Here is a 22,860-nt window from a genome sequence, read left to right as displayed (position 1 = left end):
GTCTAAGACTGGATTTGAACTCAGGTCCTCCTGAATCCAGGGCCCGCGCTTTATCCACTGAGCCACTTAGATGCTCCTACGTAGGAGTAACTTGTAAGGAATCATTTTTTGAACATATAATCTCTTGGTTGGCTTTCCTTTTTCCACTTCCTAGAGTAGACACTTGCATTACTATATAATCACTCATTTGGAGGGATATTTTCCATTAAATGAAGGGAATGAAACAGGTAGTGCACCTTGATCAAATGTCTTCTTCCTTTAAAAAAAGTTCCTCAAACTCAGGAAACCCTCATTCTAATTGTTGCCAATGAGGAAGCTGAATTGAGGTCTCCCTCTATCTCCTCAATTATGATTTCATAGATAAGTGTCCATCTAGGCTGAAACAACTTCCTAGCACCTGTATCATAAATATAAAGTTCCACATTCCTTTTCTTAGCTGACCTCAAGTAGATGAGTGGGTGATTCTTAATCTCTCTCCACCTATGACAGGGTTCTGTATAGATCTGAAAGCAAAAGTGGCAGATAGCACCTTTTCTCCCCTCAGTCAGCATCCAGTAACTTTTCCCCTTCCCCATCTCAAAAGGAGATGACATCCTAAACACTCATCAGAAATGGGATTTCTGGTACAAAAGGAGAAAGCTGGGAAACTATCTTAGAAGGAATCGCTACACCACCACCTCAATCCAGAAGCCAATTTCTTCATGAGAATGTAAGCTTTCCCACTAGACTGTAAGCTCACTGCAAGCAGGAATTACTTCATTCTTTGTACTTATATCATCCAGCACTTAGCACAGTGTTAGACAAATTAGTAGGTGCTTAATAAATACTTCTTGTTTGATTGATTGAAGATTCCTCCCATCTTCCTCCCAGCTCTAGCCAGCTGTGAAGAATATCCTTTCCTATAGCTTTATTGGACACCAAGCTCTTGGGTGGGTTTTTCTTCTTTTCCCCTCCTACTATGGATGCTCCATTATCACATAATCATTGATTTGGAGAGGCCTTCACCTCCAGGAGTAAAAGTTGAAATGGGTTTGAGGAACTGACCAAGGCCTCCTTATTTCTGAACTTCCTGAACTCAGACAGAGAGCCTTCACTTGTGCTTCCACAGGGAGTGGCAAAAGTATTACTGAGGAGTTGTTGGGGGTGGGAATGGAGGCATGGAAATGGAAGAGCAGAGGAGTATATGTTTCTCTGAAAAGAGTGGGATTTAGTTGGCAGTACATGCCATTTCCCTAGATCCATATTATTCTAGTCAGAGGGCCCAGGCTGGTGGTGGGGGAAAAGTGGGGGAGGGGCAAGGGACATAGGACTCCAGTTGACTTAAAACTGCACTTATACTTTGGGAGACTATGTTGATAGGGAACAGAGGCAGAGAACCATACTGACATCAGCCCTTTGGTTGGTGAAAAGTCATTACTGCTACCTCAAAGCCCATATGACTTGACTGGTCTCTTCTCTCTTCTCTCATTCCCTCCAGGACCCATTGCAGAAATATGACGCTTAACCACTAATAAAAAGGAAGGAAAGTTTAAATGACTGTTGGCAGATTTTCCTGCCCTAATATCATAGGTAAACAGCCTTTTTTCTAATGAGGAGCTAGTTTTCATTTCTCTGAAGCCTTTTTTTTTTTTTTTTGGTGAGGCAATTGGGGTTAAGTGACTTGCCCAGGGTCACACAGCTAGTAAATGTCAAGTGTCTGAGGACAGATTTGAACTCAGGTCCTCCTGAATCCAGGGCTGGTTCTCTATCCACTGTGTCACCTAGCTGTCCCTCTCTGAAGTCTTATGATTTCCAATAGAGCCAGTGGGGAGTGGTGACAGGAAGGAGCAGGAAGTGGAGCTATTGAAGCCTGATGGGGGCATGCCCCCCAGGGATCCCTATCATCCTGCTTGTTCCCAGAATTCTGGCCAAGAACTGCCCTTGAGTTAACAGTTTCTCTTTTATGTTTTGCCACAATCTGTCTCCAGTTCCTTCCCACCCACCTCCTGTTCATGCCTTAGCTCTTTTTCCTCTATCACCTGAAGAAGGCTAGGAATGAGAATTAGAAACAAAGTGTGGGAGTGGAGGTTGAGAAGGTATTAAAGAACAGGCATATAATAGACTGAGGGTGCACCTCTTTCTTTCTTTTCACTAAAGAAGCTTTCTTTGGTTTGCAACTTTCTCTGCCTGCTCATCCTGCCTGTCTTTCACTTGACTTTTAACTCCTTCTTAGTGTGGGTTCCTGTTTCCAGGATCTATTGCCCAAGCCTCAGGGGGACCCAGGTGTTATGATTTAATGAGGGACAGTTTCTTCATTTGCCTGGCCCTTTCTCTATTCCATAGATAACCCCAAGCCACCTTGCCAACCAACCAGGCAGCAAAACTTTATGTGCTGTGGTTGCTAGCTCCAACAGGCCTGCACCCCTCCCCAACCTGGGCTGCCACCACTCAGTTTCTTCCTGGTTCCCTGCTGGGGTAGGACATACAAATCCCCCCTCAGCTCCTGCATACATGGTCATAGACTCCCCCCAGCCAGCAGCTGTTCAGCCCTCTCAGCAGACTGTGAGATTAGTTCCAGAAGACACTGTTGGCAGCTTATTTGGAGGCTAGGGGGTAAGTCTCTCTGGTGCAGCCTGCCTGGGGCTATATCAGTGTGGGTGCAATTGCGGGTCTAGACTCCACTCTTGGCCTGGCTCCCCCTTCTGTCCCCCCCAACAGCTCTTTGAAATGTCCACTGTAGGTGAAAACCCCACTCTGAAGTCCTTATCTAGAACAGGGCTTCTTAAACTTTTTCCCCTGGTGACCCCTTTTTACCTGAGAAAATTTTCTGTGACCTTTGTATATAACTGTATAAAATTGGTATGTATAATCTTTTACTGTTGTCAAGTTTTTTTTTTACCAATCCCCCATTACATTGTGACCCCATATGGGGTTGCCGCTCAAAGTTTAAGAAACTAGGATCTAGGGGCAGCTAGGTGGCGCAGTGGATAGAGCACCGGCCCTGGAGTCAGGAGTACCTGAATTCAAATCCGGCCTCAGACACTTAACACTTACTAGCTATGTGACCCTGGGCAAGTCACTTAACCCCAATTGCCTCACTAAAAAAAAAAAAAGAAAAAAGAAACTAGGATCTAGAGAACAGGACAGTCATTCAAAGGACAAAAGGGAAAAGTTCTGGGGGAATATTTCAGCTGGCAGGGCTTATAAGAATGAGAAGACATTTCTGGTCGAGGACAGGTGAGCAGGGCATGTGACCACATACTTTTACAATTGTGACATTGTGAACATCCTTTTGGACAAAACCTCAGGGTCTCTTATCCAGAGTTTGTCATATTTGATTTCCCTTCCAAAGTAGATGGAGCCTTTCTAATGTTATGTTATCATGTTGTTGGGGATTGAGGTAATGAAATGACTGTGGTTCCTATTTTTACCCCCACCCAAAACAACCATGTTTTTTGTCTACTGTGAGCAGGTATTAGAGAAGGAGATGACCAGACAGTCACTATGATCGAATCAGGTACAACTGGACTGGGGCCCCTTATGAAAGTGAAGCCACAGGACAAAAAAGTCAAAGCAGAAAACATTTATTAAGAGCCTACTGTGTGTCAGGCACTGTGGTAAGCACTGGGGATGTAAAGGAAGGCAGAAGAGTCCCTGCTCTCAGGGCACTCACAGTCTAAGGAGGGGGGGGACAACAGGCAAACACCTTTGTGCCAACAAGACCCATCCAGGACAAAGTGGAGAGAATCCCTGACTGAGGGAGGGCACTGGCAGTGAGGGCAGTGGGGAAAGGCTTCTCACCAGAGGTGGGGTTGGAGCCCCTTTGGAGGAATCTGGAGGAAGCCAGGGAAGCCTGGAGGCTGAAGGGGCAAGGAGAGAATTCCAGACATGGAGGATGGTGAGGCAAAGAGCGAGGTACAGGAAGAAGGGCAGGTACCCTGGGCAGCTGATTCATGGAGGGGAGTGTGGTGGAAGAGTCCTGGGAAGGCAGCAAGGGGCCATGCTACCAAAGGCTTGAACAACCCAAGGGAGGATTGTATGCTGGATCCTGGAGGCAAAAAGGAGCCACTCACCTTTGTTGAATGGAGCCAGGGGAGAGTGTGTGTGTGACAAAATAAAATTATAAACATTGTTCTTGACTTTCATCCATGCATTAGATAATCCTTTTTATTTTATACATGGAGGTTAGGGGAGAAAAACATTAAAAATTTTGGTGGGTGGTGAAGAAAAGGAAAAGAGCAGAGGAAAATAGGAGGCTCCCCCACTTTTTTTTGTCTAATGGGGACAAGGCAAGTTATTTAGTTTCCTACATTTTTCTACCATTTTTCTGGCCTTCATATCTACAAATGTATCAAACAATTGTTTGGGGAACAAACTGGTATAAGCACAATACATTTTTATATTCCTAAACTAACAGAGACTCCAGATTTGTAAAGGATGCCTTAAAAATAAGCAGCACCTTATAATTGAAACTTTTCCAAATTTCTATTGAACAAAAAAAAACACCAACAACTGAATAGCTTATTTTTCATCTTTCTACTCCTTCTAGGAAACCTTAAATTCTCAAGCCTTTTATTTTGTTTCCTTTTCCCCCTCACAATACTTGGTTGGGGTTGGGTTAATGACAGAATATTCCTGCAGGAGGCTTGGGATCTGGTTAGAAAAGTGATGGTTGGGGCAACTAGGTGGTGCAGTGGATAGAGCACCAGCCCTGGATTCAGGAAGACCTGAGTTCATATCCAGCCCCAGACACTTGACACTTACTAGCTGTGTGACCCTGGGAAAGTCCCTTAACCCCAATTGCCTCACAAAAACAAAACAAAACAAAAAAAACCAAGAAAAGTGATGGTCAGGAATCAATGGTGTATGAAGACTTCCTGCCCCTTGGCTCTGCATCCTTCAGTGACTGCCCATCTTTATGAATGCAGCTCAAAGTGGAAATGAGATGGGAAATTATTCTTGTAACCAGGAGGATATTTAAGAAAAAATGTCTTTAGCCCATGTGAGAATTGGAATGGCACTCCCTGCTAGGAGGGACATTGTAAGCTCTGGCTTGAAAAGAAAGCATGTGACTTATCATCCAGAAATGACCTTTTCTGGGGTTTCGAAGGTCAGATTGGCGTCAGTAAGTGATGTCTGCCACCTGTGGGTCCTGTCAATCAGTGTTACCATCCAATTAGCTTGGAGCTGTGTGCGAGGATGGCACTGCTTCCGGTGTGATAGGGGGCTTTGGGGACAAGCAGTGGTGAAGTGTGATATTTTTCGGTTGTGGACTTGGGCTTGGTGAGAGGACAGATTCTGGCTCTCTTAGACAGCTAGGATAAAGGCTTTTTACCTCTATTTCTCTCTTTACTAACTTCTAATGTACTTTAATAAATACTTAAAAGGCTAAACTCTTGCTAAAGCTTTGAATTTAAGGTGACCACTCATTAGATTTTAGACATCACAACTAGAATTTTAGTTCTCACACCACTTTTTTTTTAGCAACAAACATTAATTTTTTTTCCCAGTTACATGTAATGGCAGTTTTCAACATTCATTTTCATATGATTTAGAGTTCCAAATTTTTCTCCCTTCCTCCCTCCCTTCCTCCCCCCCCCCCCACAAGACCACAACCAGGTTATATATGTACAATCCACAAGTGCTCTTTTTATCAGTTCTTTCTATGGGGGTGGATAGCAAGCTTCATCATCAGTCCCTTGGGATTGTCTTGGTTCATTGCATTGCTGAGAGTAGTTAAGTCATTCACAATTGCTCATTGAACAATACTGCTGTTACTGTGCACAATGTCCTCCCAGCTCTGCTCACTTCACTATACATCAGTTCATGAGTCTTTCCAGGTTTTTCTGGGATCATCCTGTTTGTCATTTCCTAAAGCACAAGACCATTCCACCACAATCATATACCACAGCTTCTTCTGTCATTCCTCAATTGATGGACATTCCTTTGATTCTCAATTCTTAGCCACTTCAAAGAGTTGCTATAAATATTTTTTTTTTACAATTTTTCCCCCTTTTCTCTTTTTCATGATTCCTATTGTTAACTGTTTTCCTTCCATCTTATTCCCTTCCCCATGATATTTATTCTATTATCCATCTTCTTTTATCCTATCCCTCTTCAAAAGGGATTTGCTTTTGTCTGTCCCCTCCCCCAATATGCCCTTCCTTCTTTTGCCCCTCTCTCTTTATCCCTTTCCCCTCCTATTTTCCTCCAGGCTTAGATAGATTACTCCACCCAATTGAGTGTGTATGTTATTCCCTCCTTGAGCCAATTCTGATGAGTGTTAGGCTCGTTTACTGCCCAGATTAAATAGATTTCTTCACCCAGTTGGGCCACTACCACAACTTCTTGACTTTGTCCAAAATCCACTTCAGAATTTTCCAAAACAAACCCTCATCATTCTCAGCTTCCTCCCTGGCCCTCTGACAATTTCTTTTCAACTTCTCTTCTTCTTCTTTAATCTCTTTCCTTTTCCTATATTCATTCTCCTTCTGTTTCTTCTCATAATCTTCCTTTTGCTTATTAAACTCTTTTTCCTCCTCAAACTGTTTTCTTTCCTTTTCCCACTTTTTTGTGATTTCTTCCCTCTTCCTTTCAAGCTCCTTCTGGTACTGTTGCTGACGATTCTCTGTCTCCTTCTGAAGGAGTGCTTCCACACGTTCATATACATTGTTGTTGTAGTGGGTGCCCCCATTTTTTTCCACCATTTTATAAATGATTTCCATCAGCTCTGAAACCTGAGCATCTCTCTGGTCTCCATGAGCTTTATTGTCAAATGCACAGCATCTGTTTTCACACTTCTTCAGTAACTCCCTGAAATATGAGTCTTGAATTGTTTCTAAGTAATCCCTTATACTTTCATCTTCTAGGTCGTCTTTCCTAGTGAATACAATAATCAAAAACTTCACTGCTTCAGTTCCTAGAATAGTATAAAGCCTTTCAACAGCTTCCTTCTCCTCCTTGGTGAAACGACCCAATCGTAACACTAGGAGTAGAGCATGTGGTCCTGGAGAGGACACTGTCATGAAACGAGCTATTTCCTTCAAATTTTTTTCCTCTTTAGTGCCAGTGTCAAAAATGCCTGGAGTGTCGACAACAGCAATGTTCTTCCCATTCCATGTGGTCCTGACTTTCTTGCAGACCTTGGTGACTGACTTCCCTGAAGTCTTGGAAACAAACTCTGAATTGCCCAGGAGGGTGTTTCCTGTTGCACTTTTCCCAGACCCTGTTTTCCCCACAAGGACAATTCTGAGTTCTGACTCCCCATTGTCTGGAACTGTAGGAAACAAGTAAGAAAGAATCATGAATGACTGACTTGTGTAATAAAGCCCTGCTCAGAAATCCCATCATGACATGGAGGTGCCCCTGAGTCTCTTCCATGCTATACCCATAGAGCACAAGCTGAGACAGGTCCAATCAATCTGGAAAAGATTTGAGTATGACCAGCTTTCTATGTTCTTAATGAGATTCATAGATCTTTGTCAGGAGAAGGAAGTCTACCACCACCAAATGCCTACTGGGGGATGGGGATAGGAGATGAAAAGTTTTAGAATTATATAACTGCAAATGTCATCCTTCCTTTAGGGAATTATTTGAATGAATTATTATTTCTTGTTGGAATCCACATGAATGCTTGCACACATTCACACATCTATGACAATTAAAAAGTTTTGAGAGACAGAGATCCTAGGTAATTTAATCATTTTGTTAAGAAGGCCAGCATGTCAATAAAAAAGGGAGGTCATTTGCCCATCTCTCTTAGACCAAAGACAAACATGATGGCAGGCCTCACAGTTTATGTCCCCTTTCAAGCAAAGAGGGCCTGAGAGTGAGCCTTGGACAGAGAAATAATTTCTACTAAGACCTCTGGCAGTCTTGGGCTATCTACACACAAAAAATCTGTCTCTATTCAAGCTTGAGCAGAACACAAGGGGGTTCACCAGTCTTGACTAAATTCCTTGTCATGTTGGGTGGGGTCTGACCAATGAGAGCTAATGCAATCTCATTATCAGTAATGCCCTTTAAGACAAGTGAGCTTTGAAAAATGAGGAATTGAGAAAAGGGAAAGACCTGTGGCTCTCCCCAAGATATTGGATATTAATAAACATTGCTCATACATAGCCATGTTATACGTAATCATATTAATAATTGAGGCATTTTCCTTCATGTTGCATCTTTGTGTGATATAGAAGTTTATTCCTCCCTCCCCTATAAAATATAAATTAATATTTATATTTAGAATCTTTAAAGATAAAACTATAATCTCCTCCATCAGAAAATCTTTGATTTTTGCTTGAAGAAAAAAAACCCAAAGCCTTCCTTCTATCAATACTCTCTGGGAAGACTCATGGCCATATTAACTGGCTATGACCCTGTCTTCTTAGGTAGATTTCATTGTTTCTTAATTCCTTTTGCTTTCATCATTAAAATAAACTGAAAATATGTGAGAGGATGCTTTCATTATGTCTGGCCTCTGCAGCTTGACATCTCTTCTTCTAAAGATGATGTGGAGGGGCATCTAGGTGGTGCAGTGGTTAGAGCACCTGCCCTGGAGTCAGGAGGACCTGAGTTCAATTGCAGCCTCAGACACTTGACACTTACTAGATGTGTAACCCTGGGAAAGTCACTTAACCCCAATTGCCTCACCAAAAAAACAAAAAACAAAAATAAAGATTATGTGGATATGATTTTGGCTTCATAGAAATTTGTACTTGAGGGTGCTATCTTTAGTCACTGGGGAATGTAAATTATTCAGTATTGATTGCTGTAGAATTTACACAAAGATACACACACTTCTATGTGGCCTTATTGACAAGTAAGGCTTTTATCCTCTTTTAAAGATCTTTGTGTATTGAAAGTACATTCCCAGCTTAGGTACAAAGTATACAGAAGTGATTGACCATAGTAATCTAGAGTTTGTTAAACCAAAGATCCAAGCTTTGGGGGCAAGATCTCACTATTTGACAAAACTGTTGGGAAAACTGGAAAGCACTCTGACAGAAACCAGGGCTAGAACAATATCTCATTCCTAATACCAAGATAAGATTAAAACGAATACATGATTTAGATATAAAGTGTTATATCACAAGCAGTTTAATGAAGCCTGGAGAAAATTATGTATCACATCTATGGATAAGGGAGGAGTTCAAGTGATAAAAAAGATCATGAGGGAAAAATGAATAATCTTTATTACATGAAATTTTAAAAGTTTTACACTAATAAAACCAAATATACCCCAAATTAGAAGGAAGGCAAGAAAATGAAAATCTTTTTTACACCAAGGTTCTCTGATAATATTCTCATTTCATAGATATTTATGAAACTGATTCCAATTTATAAAAAATAAAAGCCATTTCCCAATTGATAGTGAAAGGAGAACAGGCAATTTTCCAAGGAAGAAATCAAAGCTATCCATACTCATATAAAAGTTCTCTAAAGCACTAATAGAGAAATGTAAATGGAAACAACACTAATGTGCTATAGCATATGTATCAGACTAGCTAATAAGACATAAAAAGGAAATGACAAATGCTGGCGGAGATGTGGAAAAGTAGGGACACTAATGTAATATTGGTGGAGCTGTAAACTGGCTCTACAGTTCTGTAGAACGCTTTGGAATTATGCCCAAAGGGCTATAAAACTCTACATGTCCTTTGACCTAGCAATATAACTACTAAATTCATATCTCAAACAGATAAAAGAAGAAGGAAAAGGACCTAGTTGTAAGAGATGATCTATAGCGGCTCTTTTTTGGTGGCAAAGAATTGAAAATGGAGAGGATGTCCACCAATTGGGGAATGGCTGAATGAGTTGTCCTATATTATTGTGATGGAATACTCTTGATGAGGGGAATTGTTTCAGAAAATAAGTGGGAAGATTTCTATGAATTGATGCCTAGTGAAATGAGTAGAAGCATGATAATGCCATGCACAATTATAATAATATTGTAATGATGATCAATTGTGAAAGATAGCTACTCTGATCAATACAATGATCCATAAGAATTCTGAAGGATTTATGATGAAAAATGTTATCCACTCCAGATAGAAAGCTAGTGAATTCAGAGTCTTTATAGAAGTATATATTTTCTGCTTTCCCTTTTTGCAACATGTCTAATATGGGTATATGATATGCATGACTTCAGATGTATAAAAGGTATTATATTGCTTGTGTTCTCAAAGTATAGGGTCATGAATTCAGGGAGGAAGAGAATTTGGAACTCAAAATGTTAAAAATGAAATTTTAAAAAGATTAAAAATGTAATTTGAAAATATTTAGCAACATGAAAAATTCACTAAAATATAAAAAAGAAAGTTCATTCCCCAACTCGTCTAGATTCTGAGTTAGGATTTCACAAGTAAGATCCCAGAAAAAACACACAAACAAATGTGATACCCTTTGTAAATATTTGATTCTGTACTTAGGAGAATACCCCAAGGCCATTTTCCTATCACTCAACAGACAATTGGTAAATATCCTTTAAGGGTTGTCTATGAGTTTTTGCTATTGCATATAACACCAGTCAAGAAGGTTTCTCCATCTTTTCCAGTACCTTCATGCATGAGTGCCCATCTTGGCCCAGATAGTCCACATCCCCCTGCCTGACAGATCACTTTCCTTATGGTTCCCTTGTCAGCCAATCCTGAATAAATCAGGGAATCTTTCAGTTCCATGGGTTCATCCCCTCAACCAATTCCTGTGCTCATAGATTCCAAGACCCAGACCTGGAAAGTGATTTAGTGAAATAACACCTTGGTCCTCATCTATCACCATCCCAGAATTCTGCCCCCCCCCCCCCAAGTTTGCCATCTCTAGTAAAGATCAGAGAAGGGACTTTTCTTATAGAAAAAAGTGAAACTGGGAATTCCTTTTTGGAACCTTCAGGCTGCCTCAGTTCAGATGCAGATTTGCAGCATTACATCATCACACTCCTATCTCCAGCCATCCTGGGCTTCGGTTGGCTATATGGGACTCACTTTTCACAAATCATTTTTTGAACAAATACATCTTGAGGTTGCATTTACTTATTTCATTCCTAGTTTAGACATTTGTGTCACCACATAATCACTCACTTGGAAGAACATTTACCACCAAATGAAGGAAAAGAAACAGGTAGGGCACCTTGATCACATGACTTCTTCATTAAAAACAAAACCAAAAATTCCTGAAACTCAGGAATGAGTTTCTAAATGTTGCTGGTGAGGAGCCCTCTTCAGGCCTCTGTCTCCTCAGTTAGGATTCTATACATGTGTCCACCTAGGCCCAAAAAACATTTTAGCACTTGGGATCCTGAATATGAAATTCCCTATCTCGTTTATTAGCTGACCTTTTGCAGGTGTATGTGTGGGGGGTATTCCAGTCCCATGATTCTCATCCCCCTCTACCTATGACAGTGTTCAAACATCCCAGCATATAGATCTGAAAGCAAAAGCAGCAGATAGCACTTTTTTTCCATCAATCAATATCCTGTTTCTTTGCGGTGTCCCCCTATCTCAAAGCAGAGCACCTCTGTAATGGGATTTCCTTGTACCAAAGCCAGGAAGCTATGTTAGAAGGAACTACCACACCCTCACTCCAATTCAGGAGCCAATTCCTTCCTTAGAATGAAAGCTTTCCCCAGTAGAATGGAAGCTCATTGCAAGCAGGAATTGCTTCAGTCTTGCTCTGTATATCACCTAGCTCCTAGCACAGTGTTAGACACTTTGTTGTTCATTCATGTCTGACTCTTTGTGACTGCATGGCCGTACTTGTGCTTGGGGTTTTCCTGGCAAGGATATTGGAGTAGTTTGCCACTGCATTGTCCACAGGATCCTTTTGCCATGCAAACAGAGGTTAAGGGACCTGCCCAAGGTTACAGTGTCTGAGGCTGGATTTGAACTCAGGTCTCTCTGACTACAAGCCCACTGCTCTATCCACTGAGCTACCAGCTGTTTCATTGGGAACTAGTAGATACTTAAGACTCATCTTGCTGAGTTGAAATATGACCTTGGAGACTTACTAAGTGTTTGCCTTACTTTTCTCATCTGTAAAATGAGCTAGAGAAGGGAATGGCAAAGCACTCCAGTATCTTTGCCAAGAAAACCCCAAATAGACTCATGAAGAGGTGGACATGACTGAAATGACCAAACAGCAACAGCAGCAAAAACAATACGGCCACCTAGGGCCTAGGTGAAGGCATGGGGTCATTGAGGCAGGGGTAGTAGGGCTCCAGCCAATCATAACATGTAGAGTGTTCCAGAAATCTTAGTGCTGTCTTCAGTTTTAATCATTTAAGATGGCACTAAGAGTTTTGGGACACTGGTGATAGGGAAAAGAAGCAGAGAATCATATGGGCATCAAGCCTTTAGGGGTTGATGAAAGGCCAGTGCTACTACCTCAAAGCGTATATGACTTCAGTGGTCTCTTCTCCCTTACTTCGTTCCCTTTTGGACCCACTACAGAGATGGGTGTTTAGCAACCAGTACAGAGTAAGAAAAGTTTAACTTTTGGCAGGTTTCCTTCACTAGCAAAAGACAAGCTCTTAGCTCTCAACAATGAGCCTTGGGATGGACGTAAGCAAACTTATTCTGCCCTAATATGAAAGGTCAACAACTTTTTCTAATGAGAAGCTCATTTTTATTTCTCTCAAGTCTCATGATTTCCAACAGGGCCAGTGGGGAGTGGTGACAGGAAAGCACATTGAAGCTTGAGGGGGACACTCTCTTCAGGGAACCCTGTCACCCTTTTTGTCCCCAGAATTCTGGCCAAAGAATACCCCCTGAGTCAACAGAGGGTCTCTTTTATGTCTTCCCAAAATCTGAGTCTCCAGTTCTTTCCCACCCACCTCCTGCTCATGCCCCAACTCTCCTTCCCCTGTCACCTGCACAACATGATTGATGAGAATTGGAAACAAGACTGTGAGTTGGGGTTGGTAGGTATTAAGGAATGGTCATGTCATAAACTGACTTTCTTTGAGACTACAAGGTCTCTATTTTGTCAGGCAGTGAATAGAGGACTGCAGGCCCCAATCATAACTCTTTGATGCAGCTGAAAGAGTACTGGGTTTGGCATCAGAAGACCTGGGTTCAAGTCTTACCTGACACTTTTCATTTCTGTAACCTGTGAGAAAATAATTATTAATAGGTTTGTTTCGGGGCGGGGGGGGGGCACTCCCACTTGAAGGTTTATTTCAGGAACTCTGGCTAATCTCTTTCAGTGCCAGCCCAAAGGTACAATGGAGATAGATCCTTGTGTCTAGGCCAATGAAGCCACCCCTATCTGAAAGCCCCTTTGCCCTCAGGGGGTCTGCCACTAGACTCTGATGTCATCAGGCATGCTAGAGCTCATTTTAATATGGACCACCCTCAGGTCAAGTCATCTAATGGAATTGAATGATGCTAGCCAATTAAGCTTTGATCAGTGTGTAGGGACACATCTCTATCAAGACTGGATAAAAGTCAAACACAGAGGAGGCTCCTGGCCAGCGCCATCTTGGAACTCACTTTAAGTCTGGGCCCATGGTCAGTTGGTGAGCACTCTCCTCATTAGGCAATGTAGGCCTTGAGGCCATGTGCTCTCTCTCTTAGAAATAGGGTGCTGGGGGGTTTAGGCTTGGGTTAACTGTCATGTGGTCAATGCTCTTCTTGTATTTAATATACTTTAATAAATGCTTGCTCCCTAAATGGGTGCAATAGCCATTAATTTATAAGTAGCAACATTTTAGAAACCCCAGCATAGTTCCCCAATAATTTAGACAGAAACACCTAGCCCTCCAATATTTTAAAAAACACAAACCTTGGACCTCTCTGGGCCTCAGTGTCCTCATCTGTCAGTTGAGAAGGTTGGAAGAGTTGACCTTTAAGGTCCCTTCCACTTGACGTTTTCTAGGAGTTTATAGGAATTCAAGAACAAAGTCAGAAAAGAGCCTCCTTAGAAACTGAAAGTAATGAGAATTAATGCAAATGAATGAGGTAAGAATTTGGCAAAGCAACTTCCCCAAAGAGAAGCTTATAATTAATTGCTGATTAGACTGGTATTTTTCCACAATCATAGCAAGGGGAATACTTAAAGCTTCTTTGCTGAGGGAGGGAAAAAAAGTCTGAAAAAAATCAATTGCATGTTCATTAATTAAGGACCAGGCTTAAAGGAGATACAAAGAAAAAAAATAAATGTCTCTGCCTCCAGGGAGAATTCTACCCAATACAATTATAGGAGAAAACAGTTAAGGCTAGACAACCTTTCATAATGTAGGTTTTGTGGGCTGCCAGCCACGGGCCTAAATGAAGTACCAAGGTGATGTGGCAGCTGAAAACACTCATGCAATCTTAGGTTGCTTAAATAGATTCATAGTGGCCTATGCTTCTTACCCAAGGGGTTAATTCTGTGCCAGTGTGTCCAATGATTAATTTTTATTCCAATGAATATGGTTCAGTTGAGTGTGATTCCATAGGGTTAGGGAGTATATTTGATATACTTGCCTAATAATATACATTTAGTCAGTCTAGTTAACTAATAGTAGTACATATTTTGCATATCTTATATTAGGTCTAATTAGATAAGGTTATACAGATTCTTTGTTATATTAGGCCCTAGAAAAACCTATTAAAAGTTGACTTGCTTAATCACAGGAAGCTAACTAGAGGACCTTCACCCCCTTTTATTTGCCTGATGAGTAACTGATCTGAGTGGCTGAGATGGCCTAATCATATGCAAAGTTCCTCAGCTTCTCTTCCTCCCTCCATCCCTTCCTTCTTGAGTATCCCTTCCTGTTGCCCAACATTGGTCACTTTCACTTAGCCAACAAGTGACCCTTGGGATGCTTTCTACTGGCCCTCATGGGCCCTAGGCTGAAGTTTAGATTCTCCTGGAAGGTCGAGGCATGTGTCTGTCAGTGAGTGAGATCCTGTGTTCTACTCTGCATCATCTGTATCACCTTGCCAAACACTGTAAAACTTAGGCCCTGGAGGAAGATCTGAGGTCTTATTCATTAAATGGGTCCAGGTTCCTTTGATAAATAAATGATTATTGACTCAGAGCCCTGCCTCAGTTGCTTTTATTGCAGATTGGACATTTTGGGGCCCACATCATATAGGATCTCTAGTAACATGAGGTATTTCCTAAGGCGTGGTGCTTTAAAAGGGAGACAGTGTGGGATAATAGCAGCAGGCTGGCCTTCAAGTCAGAAGGACCTGGCAGTAACTCCTATAGGATAATGGGCAAAATCCCTTGTGTACTTACAACAAAGCCCTATAGTTTAGGTGTCTTTACCCTGGTATTTGAAAAAAAGCAGCAGTAGGAGTACACTATTTTTTCTTTGGAATTGACTGTACCTAAAACTAGTCACATCCCAGGTACAACATCATCTTCCAATGTAGGCAGCTCATTTTCATAAGTTTGGATCATGGGTTTTGGAGAGAGGAGGAATATTCAAGGTTATACGATTCCATTCCCTCATTTGGCAAATGAGCAAACTAAGCCACTAGGTGATTAAATGACTCACCCAAAGTCAAGAAGGCCAAAAGGAGAGTCAGGATTTGACCCTTGATCCTCTGGCTTCAGTTCTCATCTCCTTCTGCTGCAGGACCAGCCTAGAGCTAATGGTGAGGAGGACGATGGGGAAGGTGCAAGGTGTAGACATGATTGTCCAGAAGGAAGAGTTCAAGGAATCTTTAGGCTAGAGGAGGGAAGGCTTAGGAAAGGCATGTTCGCTCCCTTTGTTTGTTCTCAGGTATCTGGAGGGATGTCATATAGAAAAGGCCTCAGTCCTCCTGCTTGGCCCCAGAGAGCAAAGTTGATACCAAGAGATATCAGTTACAGGAGGAAATATTTCAGCTCAATTAAAAAGGAAGAATGTCCTAACAATCTGAGGTTCCCTGACCATGGAATGGGCTGGGAGAGAGTGAGCTCACCATCATTGGAGGTGGCCACAGTTGGTAGAGATATTGTGAAGGGGATTCATTCTGCAGGAAGGATACTGGGCCCTAAAGGTGCTTCCAGCTGCCATGATTTCTTTTTTTTTGTTTGTTTTTGTTTTTGTTTTTGCAGGGCAATGAGTGCCCAGGGTCACACAGCTAGTAAGTGTCAAGTGTCTGAGGCCAGATTTGAACTCAGGTCCTCCTGAATCCAGGGCCAGTGCTCTATCCACTGTGCCACCTAGCTGCCCCCTGCCATGATTTCTTAAAGGCCTTAATTTAACGTGTGACCAATAACATTAGATATTGCTACTGTCCTGTCAAGAAGAAGCCTGAATACACATCTTAGCAACAGAAAAAGATAATGAGGAAGCCGTAGTACCTTAAGATTTACACAGTGCTTTACAGGTTTCATCTTGGATGCTCACAGCAGTTCTGGATGATAGATATTATTATGAGCTCCATTTTACAGAGGCAGACAGAGGTTTGGAGACCTTTTGAACTTAGGTCCTTTCACCTCCAGTTCCAGCTCTCTACCCACTATGACACTTAGCGGCATCTAGGAAAAGTTTGTCTGGGTGCCTTGAGCCCTGTGCCCTGGAGAAAAGAATTTTCCAACAGGAGTGTTCCTGTTGTCCCCACAGAGCTATCCCTATGTATGGAGAAGAGAAAGATGTTTCAGGCTCCCCAAAATACCTTGCCTTCTTCACTGTGTTTTCCCATAGACTCAAATCCTTAGGAGAGAATTCAGCACCAACCTAAAAGCCCTTTCTGACCCAATAATACGATGGAGTGTCCTGGTCATCCATGTAGTAAAATCTCTCATTGCATCTTAATTAATTGACTTTCTAGTTGATAACACCAAGTCTAGCATGAACCTGGTGACTTTTGACCAGACCCTGAAACGTTGATTACATCTGGCTGAAATGATTCAAACCAATTCTGAAACTGCAGGGATAAGGCCCTGACTCTGAACCTCATCAGTCTATTTTCCCCATGCAATGGGACCAGACCTTTTGAGACCTTGTCAAATTATTGTCAACATCCCTTTTTGAATATTACAAATTAAATGGGAAGGTTTTACCTTGAAGTCCTCCCAAGAGTCACCCAAATGTGATCTGAAGAACTTTACAATTCTTCACAGTTAGTGTAGGCATTTACCTGGAATGTTCTCAGAGTCATATTCCAGCATCCTCAGTTGGGGTGGCCCAATCAGAGCTGGAATGTTCTTCCATCCAAACATTATGGGTGCTTTTCTTTCTAGGCAAAGGTATTCTTCAGGAGAGAATTAGAGACAATTAGGGAGCTCCCTGATACCATCCCTTCCCCAGCTGAACATCTTCTCTTGGAAGGAAGAGATACTATGTGATACTTCTGCCCTGATTCTGTAGCCCTGAAACCAGTAGCCCATTCAGAGTACACCCAGGTCCAAAATGCTTCCACTGTGTGGGACTGTCCCAAACCAGGTTTACGCTGAGCTGCTGGACAGCTCAATCCATTCTAGGTCATGGGATTAGGTCAGGAGCCCCCCACAGCTTGGAAGGTCCTGCTAGTCCAACTTCTATGAATGATATGTCTCCTACCTGCTCTCAGGTCCCCACTACATATGATTGTGGGTACTGACATGACCGTTAGTTACAGTCCTGCCAAAGGGGCTGATCAGAAGGACTTGGAGGTAAAATACAGCAGGAATAGCATTGCCAACTCGCCCATAGTCACTGGGAGTCTCCTCAGATGATGAAAACTCTTACCTTAGTATTTTCTGGGATGCCAAAGAATGAATAGGGCAGCTGGGATCTTGAAGGGATGGATAACCCACCACCCTCCTCCCCACAAGAAAATAGGCCAGGATTGGAATATTCAGAACAGGGCAACCTCCTCAGGAGTGGACAGGCTTCAGGTCAGGAAATCTGAGCAATACATACATTTGATGGATATAATTTTCATTCAAGGGAATGGTTCTGGCAAGGTTGGTCTTCCAGGGACTGGGCTTCAGGTTTGTCCTGCTGGTCCTTATGCACGGATCTTATTTATTCAGCGTGTTGTTCCTGGATGGTCCTTGTTCCCTGAAATAAAATGTTCAGGAGTATTTAGACTTCATGTGCCATGTGTAAGGCTAGACCCTCTCCTTTCTTATGCAGTATCTAGTAGGTGCCTGTGTCCCTTGCAGGGTTTCAGTGGTCACTCACTGAGTTGCCAAAATTCCCTCTCTCAAACTGTCTGTTTCCTCCTCAAATTATATCTCTCTTGAAATTCCCAGGAACCTGTAAGACATTATTTCTACAGCAACGATCCCTATATGATCATGACTGAACCAAACTTGTAAACTTTAGGGGTAGGGAAATAGAGAGACAGACAGAGGGAGAGAGAGACAGAGAGAGAGAGACAGAGAGACAGAGACAGAGACACAGAAAGAGAGAGACACAGAGAGAGACAGAAAGACAGAGACAGAGACAGAAAGAGACAGAAACAGAGAGAGACAGAGACAGAGAGAGAAAGAGACAGAGGCACAGAGACACAGAGACAGACAGACAGGCATAGAGGCAGGTAGAGTCAGAGGCTCATAGATGTAAAGGGTCCTTGGAGCCCATCTAATGAAACTCACTCCTTCCTTTAACTGTTAAGGAAACTGAGGCCCAGAGATATTAGGTAACTTGTCTAAGCTCACAAAGGTAGTAAATGTTAGAATCAGGATTTGCACCCAGGGCTTCTGAACCCAGACCCAGCTCTTTCTTTACCATGCTGTCTTCTTAAAGGAGAGGGATGCAGATGTGTGATGGGAGGATAGAAGGGGCCTGGATTCTGTTCCTTAAAACAGCAATAACCCCAAGTGGGAGAGTCTGAGTGATTTACAGCTCTGTCAATTTTGTAAACTCCAAGTCCATATAGGACTATAGAATTGAGAATTGGAGGGAACATTATAGGTCAACTCCCCTCATTGTATACTTTAGGAAACTGGTCTGATTTGCTCCAAGTCACAGAGCTCAGAAGGGGCAGAGCTGGGATTCCAGCCCAGACCCTCTGGCTCCAGTACCGTTGCTCTCCCACTGTATTTCCTCCAAATGTAACCTCTAGCTGAAATTGGGAAACCAAGATCTTAGTAACTGTGGACAGACCTGAAACCAAGGGTCAGCTTTCCCCCTTTGCACTGGGGCGCTCGGCTTTCTGCAGCTCTTTCAGGCCCCTGCTTTGTATAAAAGTGTAAACAGAACTAGGGAATGAAAGGAGAAAAAAGAAAAGAGGAAAGGAGGTAGGCAGTGTGGTCCTCCGTCCTGCCCCTACCCTGGAGAATCCCCTCCACATAGCAAAACATCCTAATTGCCAAGGGGCAGTAGAATTCTATTTTAAAAGATTCTTAAGTACTTTGTTAAATATTTCCTAATTATATGTAAATTTTTTTAAACTTTCATTTTGAAAAAAATTGAATTCCAAATTCTTTCAGTTCCTCACATCCCTCTGCACTTCTTGAAAAGGTAAGCAATTTGATATGGATTAAATATTTGAAGTCATGCCAAACATCCCCCTGTTTGCCAAGTTGTCAGAGAATAAATAGATGAGGGAGAAGTTCTTCACCTGAGGTCTCTAGACCCCAAGAGGTCCATGTAAATATTCCAAGGAGTCTGTAGACTTGAAAGAGAAGAATTATCTTGACTTACTTGTAAAAACCGGTACTTTCACTCCCACCTCTTAAAACGTAGCCTCCAGGGGGATTCAGGAAGCTGAGTGTGGACAGACCTAAAGCAGAGCTGACCCATGGTCCTCTTTCCCTCTTATAAAGGAAATGAAATCGAAAGTGTGCATGAAAAATGGCATTTTGCTCCATGAAACTCTCTCAAAACTTTTTTTTTTTCATTCAATTGAAACATTTCCTCCAATTGTGAATTAAAACAAAGCAACCCCACCCCTGGGAAGGGGTCAAGAGTCTTTACCAGACCTCAGAAGGGGTCTATGAGATTAAAAAAAAGTTAAGAACTCCTGGATCTGCACAGCCCATTGGCTTAGGCAGCGAGAGGAAAATTCCAATTCCCTTAGTCATTTATTTGGATGGGTAATGGTTTTTACTATCAGCCATGTTTTTTTTTTTTTGAACCATGTTTTTTCCTGCCCTATGTGAAGCCAGTCATACTTTTAGTATTCCTTCCTAAAATTGCCAAAAATATATAAGAGATTTGAAGTTTAATAAATCTTCTGAAGTCAGATTCAAGAAGTTCTATTTCCCTGTATTCCCTGGACTAAAGTGTTTTACACACTGCCAGAGTAGGAAGAATTGTCCTCTGCCCCCAAACGGGCAGTGACTTATGGGATTTAACCACTGAAATGGCGCCGCGATTATTCTCATATTTCAAAGTAACTACCAACTTTTTTTCATGGACTTGTAGTGTACAGTTAATCTCCACATTTTTTGTCAGGGCCCATTTTTTGAGGGGCCCATGCCCCTCAGGGAACCCTGTCACCCTGTTTGTTCCCAGAATTCTGGCCAGAGAAGACCACCGAGTCTCCAGTTGCTTCCCACCCACCTCTTGCTCAAACCCTGAGCTTTCTTTCCTCTGTCACTTGGACAAGAGTGGGGATGAGAATTTGCAACAAAGTCTGTGAGTGGGGTTTGGGGAGGTATTAATGAATAGGCATATAATAAACTGACTTTCTGTGAGACCATGAAAGTCTCTACTTTGGCAGGCAGTGAATAGAAGACTGCAGGCCCCAATCACAACTATTTCCTGCAGCTGAAAGATTACTGGACTTGCAATCAGAAGACCTGGGTTCAAGTCCTGCCCCTGAGACTTTTCATCTCTGTAACCTTGGACCTTTCTGGGCCTCAGCGTCCTCATCTGTCAATTGAGAGAGTTGATAGGGATAACCTCTAAGGTCCCTTACACTTCAAGTTTTGTAGGAGTTTATGGGAATCCAGGAACAAAGTCAGAAAATAGGCCCCTTAGGAACTGAAAGTAACAAAAATTAGTGCAAATGGATGAGGTGAAGCATTTGGAAAAGGGCCTTCCCAAAGAGATGGTTTTCAGATAAATTGCTGATCAGACCAGTGTTTTTCCATAAACTTAGCAAGAGGCATACCTAAGAAAAGGGATGCTCATTGAACTGAAGGTGCTCAGGTGGTTTTGTTGTTGTTTTCCCACTGAAGCAGGAAGGTTCTTTGTTTAGGTGGGAAAAAACCATCTGCATGCATTCAATAAAATGAAAATTGATCAAGAACCAGACTTAAGGGGGCAGCTAGGTGGCACAGTGGATAAAGCACTGGCCCTGGATTCAGGAGGACCTGAGTTCAAATCCAGCTTCAGACACTTAACACTTACTAGCTGTGTGACTCTGGGAAATTCACTTAACCCTCATTGCCCTGCCCCCCCCCCCAAAAAAAAATCACCTGCTCTGGATTCAGGAGGACCTGAGTTCAAATCTGTCCTCAGACACTTAACACTTACTAGCTATGTGACTCTGGGAAAGTCATTTAACCTTCATTGCCCTGCACCCCCCCCCCCCAAAAGAAGCACCTGCTCTGGATTCAGGAGGACCTGAGTTCAAATCTGGCCTCAGACACTTGACACTTACTAGCTGAGTGACCCTGGGCAAGTCACTTAACCCTCATTGCCCTGCAAAAACAAAACAAAACAAACAAAAGAGAACCTGGTTTAAAGGGGATGCAAGGAGAAAAATGAAAGTCGCTGTCCTCAGGGAGAATTCTATCAGATGTTAATATAGGATAAGGCCATCAATCAGGAGGAGGGGCTGCCCACCATGGTCCTGAATGGGGCATCAGGGTGACAGGGCAACACTCGTGCAATCTTAGCTTGCTTAAATAGGATCATTGTGGCCTAGGTGCCTTACCTAAGATACAAATTGGGGGTCATACCACATCTTTAGTCACATGAGAGATTGAGTGAGACCTGGTGCTTTAAAATTGGCTATAAGCTTGAGGAAGGCAGTGTGGGATAATGCATAGCAGGCTGACCTTGGGGTCAGAGAGACCTGGGTTCCAGTCCTATGTGATGTTGGGTAAAATCCCTTAATGTCTTAGTGCACTTACAACAAATCCCTCAATTCTTCATGTCTTTAACCTGGGATCCATGAACTCATGTGGCTGTTTTGAAAACTTTTTTTTATAATTGCATTTGAACATAAATGGTTTCTTTGGTAATTCTGTATTTTGTTTTATGCATTTAAAATATTATTTTGCAAAAGCATCCCTAGGCTTCATCACATCACCAAGGGGTTCAGGCCCCCCAAAACAATAAGAACTCCTGTTCTTAACCATAAATTACAAATGAATTACTGCTTTGCACAGGAGTTTCCCTCACGAGATTTTAAAAATGAAATTGTGATGATATTACAGGTCTAGAACAAAAAAACGCTAAGGAATCTTGGGCAGCATCAGTAGGAGTACAGTGGTTTTTATAATGGGAAGTGACAGTCCCTTTGTTCCTCAAACTGTCCATATGCCATGTGCAATATTATCTTCCAATGTAGGCAGCACCACATTTGCCAAAGTTTGAATCAGGGTTCTGGAGCAAGCAGGAATCTTTAAGGTTGTCTAAGTTCAAGCCCCTCATTTGATGAAATTAAGCCCCAGGGTGGCTAAGTGATTTGCCCAAAGTCACAAAGGTTAAAAGAAAGAGAATCAGGATTTGACTCTAGATGTTCTGGCTTCAATTCTCATCTCCTTCTGCTGCAGGACCAGCTAGAGGTCACACTGAGGAGGACAATGAGGAAGGAAGGTAGAAGATGTAGACATGATGGCCCAGGAAGAAGAGTTCAAGGAATAGTTGATGTTTAGGCTGGAGGAGAGAAGGCTTGGCAAGGTCATGGACACAGTTCTCAGGTATTTGGAGGGATGTCATACAGAAAAGGGCTTAGTCCTTCTGCTTGTCCCCAAGAGAGCAAAGTTGGTGCCAACAGGTGTCAGATACAAGGGGAAATATTTCAGTTCAATTAAAAAGAAACACTGTTACAGCAATTTCAGCTGCCCCCACCATGGAATGGA

At 42.3% G+C, this 22,860-nt stretch overlaps 1 protein-coding gene across 1 annotated transcript; it reads right to left on the bottom strand.

Annotated features, from left to right (window-relative positions):
* Nucleotides 1–6,180: 6,180 nt before the first annotated feature.
* LOC122729557 (GTPase IMAP family member 4-like) lies at nt 6,181–19,631 on the bottom strand. The gene is made up of 4 exons (XM_043968503.1): nt 19,526–19,631; nt 17,795–17,935; nt 17,031–17,144; nt 6,181–7,255 (listed from the first exon to the last, which is right to left on the bottom strand). Exons 3-4 carry the CDS (start codon nt 17,110–17,112, stop codon nt 6,315–6,317), a joined length of 1,023 nt encoding a protein of 340 aa, XP_043824438.1. The 5' UTR covers nt 17,113–17,144; nt 17,795–17,935; nt 19,526–19,631; the 3' UTR covers nt 6,181–6,314.
* Nucleotides 19,632–22,860: the final 3,229 nt, after the last annotated feature.

The sequence above is a fragment of the Dromiciops gliroides genome, chromosome 5, assembly GCF_019393635.1.
Source record: "Dromiciops gliroides isolate mDroGli1 chromosome 5, mDroGli1.pri, whole genome shotgun sequence".
Taxonomy (NCBI): domain Eukaryota; kingdom Metazoa; phylum Chordata; class Mammalia; order Microbiotheria; family Microbiotheriidae; genus Dromiciops; species Dromiciops gliroides.
The sequence above is the reverse complement of the archived record's forward strand: the minus strand, read 5'-3'. Positions and strand labels throughout refer to the sequence as shown.

What these genes read in the sequence shown, in the direction of transcription:
- LOC122729557 (XM_043968503.1), bottom strand. Translation starts at nt 17,112, where the DNA reads ATGTTTGGATGGAAGAACATTCCAGCTCTGATTGGGCCACCCCAACTG. An exon ending in TGACTCTGAGAACATTCCAG is followed by an intron (nt 7,256 to 17,030) that starts GTAAATGCCTAC and finishes TGTTTCCTACAG; the next exon opens with TTCCAGACAATGGGGAGTCA.